This window comes from Salvelinus sp. IW2-2015, linkage group LG2 (assembly GCF_002910315.2).
Source record: "Salvelinus sp. IW2-2015 linkage group LG2, ASM291031v2, whole genome shotgun sequence".
NCBI lineage: Eukaryota > Metazoa > Chordata > Actinopteri > Salmoniformes > Salmonidae > Salvelinus > Salvelinus sp. IW2-2015.
In genome coordinates, this window is record NC_036839.1 from 40,501,165 (window position 1) to 40,511,164 (window position 10,000).

Sequence of the window (10,000 nt, forward strand, 5' to 3'; positions counted from 1 at the left end):
CTCCAGAGTTCCTCTGTGGAGATGGGAGAATCTTCCATTAGGACAACCATCTCTGTAGCGCTCCACCAATCAGGCATTTATGGTGGAGTGGCCAGACGGAAGCCACTCAGTACATCTGGAGGAAACCTGGCACCATGTGTTCAGGGAAGCATGGTGGTGGCAGCATCATCATTCTGTGGGGATGTTTTTCAGTGGCAGGGACTGGGAGTCAGTATGGAGGGAAAGATGAACAGTGCAAAGTACAGAGAACCTTCATGAAAACATTTCTCCAGAGCGCTCAGGACCTCAGACTGGGACGAAGGTTCACCTTCCACAGGACAACGACCCTAAGCACACAGCCAAGACAACGCAGGATTGGCTTCGGGACAAGTCTCTGAATGTCCTTGAGTGGCCCAGCCAGAGCCCGGACTTGAACCCGATCTAACATTTCTGGAGAGARCTGAAAATAGCTGTGCAGCGACTCCCCATCCAACCGGACAGCTTGAAAGGACCTGCAGAGAAGAATGGGAGAAACTCCCCAAATACAGGTGTGCCAAGCTTGTAGTGTCATACCCAAGACTTGATGCTGTAATTGCTGCCAAAGGTGCTTCAAGAAAGTACTGAGTAAAGGGTCTGAATACTTATGTAAATGTGATCAGCAAATMTTTTATTAATTTGCAAACATTACTAAACCTGTCTCTGGTGTTAATTGAAGTAATAAAACAATTTCATCGATTTTAGAATAAGGCCGTAATGTAACAAAATGTGGAGAAAGGGGGTCAAGGGGGTCTGAATACACTTTATACAGTGCATTCGGGAAGTATGTGGACACCCCTTCAAATTAGCAGATTTGGCCATTTCAGCCACACCCATCGCTGACAGGTGTATTAAAAATAAAAAATCTGGCACACAGCCATGGAATCTCCATAGACAAACATTGGTAGCAGAATGGCCTTACTGAAGAGCTAAGTGACTTTCAATGTAGCACCGTCATAGGATGCCACCTTTCCAACAAGTCAGTGAATCAAATTTCTGCCCTGCTAGAGCTGCCCGGTCAACTTTAAGTGCTGTTATTGTGAAGTGGAAACGTCTAGGAGCAACKAKYGCTCAGCCYCGAAGTGGTAYGCCACACAAGCTCACAGAARGGGACCGCCGAGTGTTGAWGCGCGTAATGCTTTCAAATCGCCTGTCCTTGGTTGCAACAGTCACTAGAGTTCCAAACTGCCTCTGGATGTAACTTCAGCACAAGAACAGTTCGTCGGGTGCTTCATGAAATGGGTTTCCTGACAATTATATCTGNGTCACTAGAGTTCCAAACTGCCTCTGGATGTAACTTCAGCACAAGAACAGTTCGTCGGGTGCTTCATGAAATGGGTTTCCTGACAATTATATCTGGCACACAAGCCTAAGATCACTATGTGCAATGCCAAGCGTCGGCTTAAGCGGTGTAAAACTCGCTGCCATTGGACTCTGGAGCAGTGGAATCGCTTCACTATCTGGCAGTCCGACGGACAAATCTGGGTTTGGCGGATGCCAGGAAAACGCTACTTTCCCGAATGCATAGTGCATAGTTTGGTGAAGGAGGAAATAATGGTCTGGGCCATGCCCCTTAGTTCCAGTGAAGGGAAATCTTAACGCTACAGCATCCTAGACAATTCTGTTCTTCCAACTTTGTGGGAACAGTTTGCGGAAGGCCCTTTCCTGTTTCAGCATGACAGTGCCCCCGTGCACAAAGCCAGGTCCATACAGAAATGGTTTGTCGAGATCGTTGTGGAAGAACTTGACAGGCATGCAGAGCCCTGACCTCAACTCCATCGAACACCTTTGGGATGAATTGGAACGCAGACTGCGAGCCAGGCCTAATCGCCCAACCTCACTAATGCTCGTGGCTGAATGGCAGCAAGTCCCCAAAGCAATATTCCAACATCTCGTGGAAAGCCTTCCCAGAAGAGTGGAGGCTGTTAAAGCAACAAGGGGGGGGGCCAACTCCCTATTAATTCCCATGATTTTGGAACGTGAAGTTCGACGAGCAGGTGTCCACATACTTTGTCATATAGTGTATGTCTGAATGTATTTATTTTTATTTAACTAGGCAAAGAACTAGGTTAAGAACAAATTCTTATTTACAATGACTGCTTACCAAAAGGCAAAAGTCATCATGCAGGGACTGCGATTATAAATAAATATATTTAAATAATTATGACAAAACACAGACAAGAATAATGTGGGCATTGCCTGACTAAATAGACAGCAAGCTAGTCAGTCTTGCCATTTGAGATTGGAGAGTTATCATGTTTTAAAATGAGAAAGCAACCAAAAACCAGGTTCCCCTTCTAATGGAACACTTTGTATAGAAAACCAACATTAGATTTTGTCTAGCTCATAACAACCGCACATGATTTCACCGAAAGAAGAGCATCAGACTAGCCAAACACCCTTCAATTTTTAAGGTAGGCTATTCCATGATAGTTGAATTTGCGATGAGACACAGTTAAGACTGAACTTTTTAAATACCTGGTTTGCATNACAGTTAAGACTGAACTTTTTAAATACCTGGTTTGCATACCCATTCTTGCKATAGCATTTACAGATAGATATCATTTYAAACATKTTTRCTACCACTGTCGGTCTCCATGCAACAACCAGCAATTTAAAGCTGCGCACTCGATGCCCGAAAGATTATCCAGGTTATACGTGTGRGACAATTAAAATCGACATAACTTTGGATATCCATCTTTTTAAAATGTTTTATCAATTATGTAGCCTAGATTAAAAAAAGCATTATAATATTTTTGTTCACTCGCCCTAGCGGCCATCTTAGGGGGATGATAAACTGGCCCAGAGCGTTTTCAAAAACTCCCCTGTATGTCGAGCCCCAACAGACGGGTATTCCTGTGCCGTCGTCGCCTCTTCCCGAAAGWTGGTATATTTTTGGTCAATTGCACATTACTGTTTGAATAAAAACATTGGAAAATAATTACTGTGTATGTCTATGGAATAGGGTGAGAACCTATTAAAATCAATGAACCCTGAGGAGGATGGAAAATAGCTGTCCTCGGACAACACCATGGCTCTATCCTGGAAGGTGCTGTTGAGGCTACTGTAGACCATTGCAAAACGGTGTTTTAATTCGTTATTTGGTTACATGTGAATATATTTAGTATAGTTCTATCTAAAAAAGGATAGCTTTTTTAATGTTTCACTATTGTTTTTATGTAATTCACTGAGTAGGATGGTCCTCCTCCTCTGAGGAGCCTCCACTGGTGGACACCTACTTTGTGAAGCAGTGGGCAGCAGACAGCACCCAATCCTTAGTGATGATGGTGCCTCCACAGATATGGCCATCCTTCGCTGTCTAAAGACCAAGAGGGGGGAAAGAGGTTAAGATGAATCAACAAAACAAGTCTTACTCCCCTCTCTCTCAGCAGGTCAGCATGATGACCAACACACACACTAAAACCAGACAAGTCTTACTCCCCTCTCTCTCAGCAGGTCAGCATGATGACCAACACACACACTAAAACCAGACAAACAAGTCTTCATGGATTTTGTTCATTCTATACCTTGACTCAGCGCTGACCTACCTGAATATCCACTTGCCACGGCCATGCCCCCACTGATGCATCTTCTCCTCCCACAATCCTGGTTCCCATGGGTGGCTGACCACACTCTTCCTGAGCATGACAAACCATGACACCTGAGAACAGTAGACGAAATGGGAATTAGACCAGTTCTGGAAAAAGTACCCAATTGTCATACTTGAGAAAGTAAAGATARCTTAATAGAAAATGACTCAAGTWAAAGTCACCCAGTAAAATACTACTTGAGTAAACGTCACAAAGTATGTTTTTAAATATCYCAAGTAAAAGTATAAAGAATTTCAAATTCCTTATGTTAAGCAAACCAGATGTCACCATTTTTGTTTTTTTAATTTACAGATAGCCAGAGGCACACTCATACATCATTTACAAATGAAGAATTTGTCTTTAGTGATTCTGCTAGATCAGAGGCAGTAGGGATGACCAGYGATGTTCTCTTGATAAGTGTGTGACTAACAATTTTCCTGTCCTGTTAAGCTTTTAAAATGTAAACAAGTACTTTTAGGTGTTAGGGAAAGTGTATTAAGTAAAAAGTACCTTATTTTCTTTAGGAATGTAGTTTAGTAAAAGTTGTCAAAAATATAAATAGTAAAGTCAAATTCAGATACTCAAAACAACTACTTAAGTAGTACTTTAAAGTATACCATTACCAAACAAATATTGTAGTTTTGAAACTGCAGTCGACTGTGGTATTTTGGACCCAGTACTTGCAGCATATTGCAGGTATACTGCACTCTGCCATATTTTTTCTAAGGGTTTTTACTTAAGTACTTTACACCACTTAGCAGGACAAGAAAATGCCTCTGGCTATTTGCAAATATAAAAAATAAGAAAATCGTGCATTCTGGTTTGTTTAATATAAGGAATTGGAAATGTACACTTACTTTTGATGCTTAGGTATATTTAAGCAATTACATGTACTTTTGATACTTAGGTAAATGTAAAACCAAATAATTTTAAACTTTTACTCAAGTAGTATTTTACTGGGTGACTTTCACTTTATTCATTTTCTGTTAAGGTATTTTTTCTTTGAATCAAGTATGACAGTTGGGTACTTTTTCCACCACTGCCTTTAAATTGATACATATGCCTACGTGAGTACTCTGTCGATTAGGGCTGGCCTAGGCCCAAAGTGCAGATGCTAAGTCTGATAACAAAATAACCACACAAACAGAACCGTCATTCTGTTACCAAAKTTAGTATCTGCACTGTTCTTCAAGTAGATGTTTATGTGAAAATCTTAGTGGAAATTGTTAAAAGTAATCATTGTGCATAGTTGCATGGTTCGCTTAACTTTGCAATCGAAGTGTTTGACACATTTAAAGTAAAAAAATCGGAGTATGAGCGTCACTCCTGCCGTGGAAATGCCCGTAGGCAATGTTGCCGGAGTAGCCAAAATAAAGGTACCCAAATACAGAGGTCTAGATTTCCTTTGTAACCCGCTTACCCGCAAATGAGTCGATTGAAATRACACACAACTGACCTACTTCACTGACATGACCAGGTTATACCATAAAGATATGAAAACTCACCTGTGAAACACCAAAAAAGCCTAACATAAAAGTCTGAATTCGGTATCATTTTCGAGGGACAGGCTACTTTCAGGTAGCCTCAAACTTCCCAAAAAAACAGGTATTCTTGAGAAGTCTTGTGTTCTAAATCAAATCGTCCGTACAGCAGCTAATTTTCACGGAAACCCACTTTCCACAATAGCGGCGTTGAAATTCTTCAGGACGTGTGAATGGTTAAAAACACGTATGAAAACGCGTACAAATTATTATTTACAAATGAAATGCCTACTAAATGTATGCCTTGCGAAAACAAAGAGAACAATACGGTTACTGACAACCTCTTGGTTTATGCCTCCACTTAATACAAGGTTTGGAGAACCAGACCTGTGTACCAAGTTCGTCAGAAGATCCTGAACGTCGAGACAGGCATTTGATTGTCCCATTCGTTTATCACGTGAGCAAAGCACCTGTGATCCTACGGGGAAGGTGTGGCAGGGGGTGTGTTCCTTACGCCGATTCTGTTGCAAAATGTTTGCAACAGAAATCGTTTATTCCAAACGGAAAACGTTTTGCAACAAAAAACGAGAGTTTCTATTGGACAAATTCAGGTAGGTCTCCTGTATTCTGACCCCGAGTTGGCTCTAGAAAATCTATCCTCTATATTTATTCCTCTGGCAGATAAACACACACATTTTAAACAATTCAGAGTCWWAGATAGATCAGAAGAAAACCAAGGGTTTGATCTATCTGAGCTCATTCAGATGAGAAATCAGGCCTCGGCCAAAGCAAGGAAAACTGACTCTGTAGTGGACTTGCAATCTTTCAGACAATTGAGAAACAGATGTACTATCTCCATTATGAAGCTAAATAAAGCTACTTTTTAAGCTCCATCTTTGATTCTGCTGGTGATCCTTCTACATTTTGGAAAACAGCAAATGCACTGAAGCGTACAAATTCCTCTTCTTTCTTGCCTATGCGAATTCCGTGGAAGGGACACCGATCCCAAAGAAGATTTATGTTAAGAAGCTGAGAATAAAAATGGGCTTGTTTTTCTAGAAATAACATCCTGTCTCGTGCTATATAGTAGAAAGCAGATTATTCAGTCGACGTTCCTATCGGTCCTAGACTATGGCGACATCACCTATATGAACGCAGCTGCCACTTCCTTAAAGCCATTAGATGCAGTTTATCATAGCGCACTGTGCTTTATTACGAGCAACAATTTGAATACTCATTACTGCATTCTGTACCAGAAAGTTGGTTGGCCCTTTTTGATGTCGCATAGGTTGATATATTGCTATGTTTTCATGTATAAAGCCCTTTTACAAAAAGTCCCACTGTACCTAACATCCTTACTAATCTTTAGACATCTCTAGAAAATCCTTTGGTCTCTACTGAGTTAGGTAAATCAGCTTTTAGTTTTCCTCCACCTTATTTGTGGAACAATCTTCAAACTGTTCTTAAATGTGATGTTCTGGTGCCTCTAGTGTAATTCAGGAAGCTGATTGAGGACCTTATTACTGATGAATGTGTTTGTTTTGGTGCCTCTAGGAAGCTGATTGAGGACCTTATTACTGATGAATGTGTTTCTTTATGACCGTGTTTTTCTTTCTTTCCGCTTGCATTTTGTATTTAGATTTAGATTTTTGTATTTTTTGTAATTTAAGTAACTCAGGGCTCATCTGTAAGAGATCTTGGTCTCAGTATGACTCCCTGATAATATAAAGGTAAAAAAAAAAAAATGTAAAGGTCCCTCCCGCTTTTTTCCTTTTTGCTTCCGTTTGGTTCTTAGATGGTAAACGGCTTCCGTTGCGAGACGTAATAAATACACCCCAGGTACCTGCGGTTTGGTTTACCTGAGTGAGGTGCGCTTGGAGCACCAATATTGGACATTTGACACCTGAGAGGACTGCAACACTATTCCTGTGGGTGATTGAAAAGGGGACATCGACAATGATATTATTTTTCATACTTGCAGGTATGTGTAGCCGTCTCGATTTCTTTTGTATTCTTTCAGTTATTAATTCCAAAACGGCCAACACCTTTTCCCCCAGACTACTGTAGGGGGGACGTCACTGGCAATCAAATCATATGGATAGATTTACTACATCACAGCTGCTTTGCTTTGTCTATCCCTATCTTGTGTGTCATGTTGCAGTTTCAACACCCTGGTTAATCATTAACCACATGAAAAAGATAATAAAAGTATTCTCTCCCGGAACTAAGGGAAGAAATGTGCGATTTATTACATTTTCTACATTTGCTATATCATGTATTTGATGGATTTAGGACGTTTGTTGTTCTTGTCCTGTGCTTGAAGGAGATTGTTTTGTTAGGGGTATTTCATTTTGAATAGGCCTAGTATTTCACGATTCAGTGTGTTGAATCAATGGCAAACATAATCACTTCCCCAAACCTGTCTAAGATATTTCCACTTTTGCTTGACAGGCTGTAGGTTCATCTTTAACTAGCAACTGTTTAAAAATAATAATAATAATGTCATAATTTATGAGTTCAGTATATTCTTGTTCAGTGTGTGTAATTCTTTGTCAGAATTTTATATTTCAAAATTCCATAGGTCTATACAATGATATGCAACTGTTATACAATACATTTGAAAGTGATTTAGAGAAATATGTGAGTATTGAGATGAATAGAATACATCTGATTTCTTTCTAGTTTTCTCCTCTGCCAGAGGCCTACAGGTGACCATTGGACAACCTACATATGAGGTTGCGCGAGGCGATGATGTCACCCTGGTGTGTAGTTTCATTCCTGCTGTACCATCCAACCCCTCCACGTTGGTTATCATCACATGGTCCATGGAGGCTGACAGCCCTGTTGATCCGAAGGTCAGTCAGAAGACAAGAGATGGCTCCATTTGATAAATGTAAAAGCTTTGCTATTATTGTCGCTGTTTCTCGACAGACGGAAACACAAAGTTAAATGCTGAAATAAAGATCATTAGAAGGACAACAGTTGGGTCAAGTAGAAGGTTTTCAGGTGCACATGATAAGCTAATATCGCCCTTAGAAGACTAAATACAGCCGACTTTTATTTAATCTTTATTTTGACAGGGAGTCATGCTGAGACCACAGTCTCTTTTAAAGACGAGCCTTGTAAAAAGATATACACATCAATACACAACTAAAATCAAAACTGAGATACAAAACCCAATCATAGAAAACAAACATTCTTCAGTAAAAAAGGTCCTCGATCAGCTGTCTGAATGGCCCTAGAGGCACCAAATCATCACATTTTAGAGAGTTTTGGAGATCACAAGTAAGGTGCAAAAAAATAACTAAAAGCAGATTTAGCTAACTCAGTGGAGATGGAAGGGAGCTCTAGATTAGCCACCCCTGAGACCGGGTCTGGTAACCCGTACGTCTATGGGTTAACAATGAAGTAAGGTACGGCGGGAAGTTTGTGCAAGAGGCTTTATAAACGAAAAGAGTGCAATGCATCAATCTACAAGACTTCAAAGAGGACCAGCCTAATTTCTGATATAAAATGCAGTGATGTGTACTGAACCAATCGCCCGTAATAAAGCATAGTGTGCTATGATAAACTGCTGCCAATGGATTCAATACAATGGCAGCTGCGTGCATATAGACGATATCGCCATAATCTATAACCGGCATGAATGTTGACTGAATGATTTGTTTTCTGCTATGTAAGGAAAGGCATGCTCTATTCCAGCCCGGTCTCATAAACTAGACGTAACATAGTAAACTAAAAATCTGTCACTCAAATTAGTATGATATGTTACGTTTGGTATGGTTAAATAAGACAGAAGGTTACTTAAGGCAAACTTGAAAGGAGGATGGGTGTTTGGTTGGGGTGGATAGGTGGACGTGTAACGTGAACGTCTAGCAACCCAAAGGTTGTGTGTTTGAATCTCATAATGGACAACTTAAGCATTTTAGCAACTTTGCAACCACTTCCTACTTTTTAGCTACTTTGCAACTACTTAGCATGTTACCTAACCCTTTAACCTCAGCCCTAACCTTTAGCCGAACTAACGTTAGCCCCCTAGCTAKTATTAGCATTAGCCACCTAGCCACCTAACTAACGTTAGCCACAACAAATTGCATTTTGTAACATATCATATGAAATGGATGATGAACATCCACAAATGAATACATACCATACCAAAAGTAACATATTTTACTAATTTGAGTGTCCCGGATTTACATTTACTATGTTACGTCTAGGCCATGTTGCCTATTCCTATAAAGGAAGCCCTTTTGACCACTGAGTGTATGCATTGCAGTGTGTAGGCTATGTGCAGAATGTGTTCATTATTTTGTCTCCCTGATTCGTGTAGATTGTTATTGCCACATTCTACTCTATCAAAAATCAAGTGGACATCAAGCCTTCCCATAAGGACCGAGRAGAGATGACCCATGACATCACTGGAGGGCGGAGCGCCCTGACCCTCCGCAAGGTGTCCATGCAGGAGAACAGGCTGTGGCAGTGCAGGGTGCAGATCCCTGGAGACGAGGAGGGGACGCCTTCCGCCACCACCGAACTAGTGGTCCTGGGTGAGACAGTAGTAGATGTMGACCTGTAGTCCATGTAGAGAAATAGTAGTATGATAGTTTGAAGTCTGATGTGGGTGAAAAGGTTCCGTGTGTTTAACGATGGAACGGATAACTTAAATTCTGTGTCTTGTCATGTCAAAGGAAAAGGAAAATACTGCTTAGATGTTCTCAGTTTCCTTCAGCAAGATGTCTCTCTAGGGTGTTCATTAGGACTCCACTGCCCTCTACTGGACTACTTATAAAAAAAACACAGTATGATGTGACGTCTGCTTCCCTCTCCAGTGGCTCCCTCTGTGCCCGTCGTCAGGGTGCAGGGCGAAGCAGAGTACTGGAGCAACATCAACCTGACATGTGTGTCTGAGGAGGG

At 40.9% G+C, this 10,000-nt stretch overlaps 2 protein-coding genes across 2 annotated transcripts in view; one reads left to right on the forward strand and one right to left on the reverse strand.

Annotated features, from left to right (window-relative positions):
- The window catches only part of zgc:92313 (serine protease), a 33,842-nt gene extending 28,330 nt beyond the window's left edge, over positions 1-5,512 (reverse strand). Inside the window, exons 1-3 of the mRNA XM_070449126.1 lie at positions 5,111-5,512; positions 3,564-3,676; positions 3,255-3,334 (exon numbers count right to left, since the gene is read on the reverse strand). Coding sequence (XP_070305227.1) covers positions 3,255-3,334; positions 3,564-3,676; positions 5,111-5,159 — 242 coding nt within the window. The 5' untranslated portion in view covers positions 5,160-5,512. The remainder of the gene's footprint in view (positions 1-3,254; positions 3,335-3,563; positions 3,677-5,110) is intronic.
- Positions 5,513-6,946: 1,434 nt separating this feature from the next.
- LOC111971883 (cell surface A33 antigen) overlaps positions 6,947-10,000 on the forward strand; it is a 6,444-nt gene continuing 3,390 nt past the window's right edge. The window contains exons 1-4 of the mRNA XM_023998675.2: positions 6,947-7,067; positions 7,769-7,941; positions 9,417-9,633; positions 9,916-10,000. The exon at positions 9,916-10,000 is cut by the window's right edge and continues 80 nt beyond it. Of these exons, the coding sequence (XP_023854443.2) occupies positions 7,043-7,067; positions 7,769-7,941; positions 9,417-9,633; positions 9,916-10,000 (500 nt within the window). The 5' untranslated portion in view covers positions 6,947-7,042. The remainder of the gene's footprint in view (positions 7,068-7,768; positions 7,942-9,416; positions 9,634-9,915) is intronic.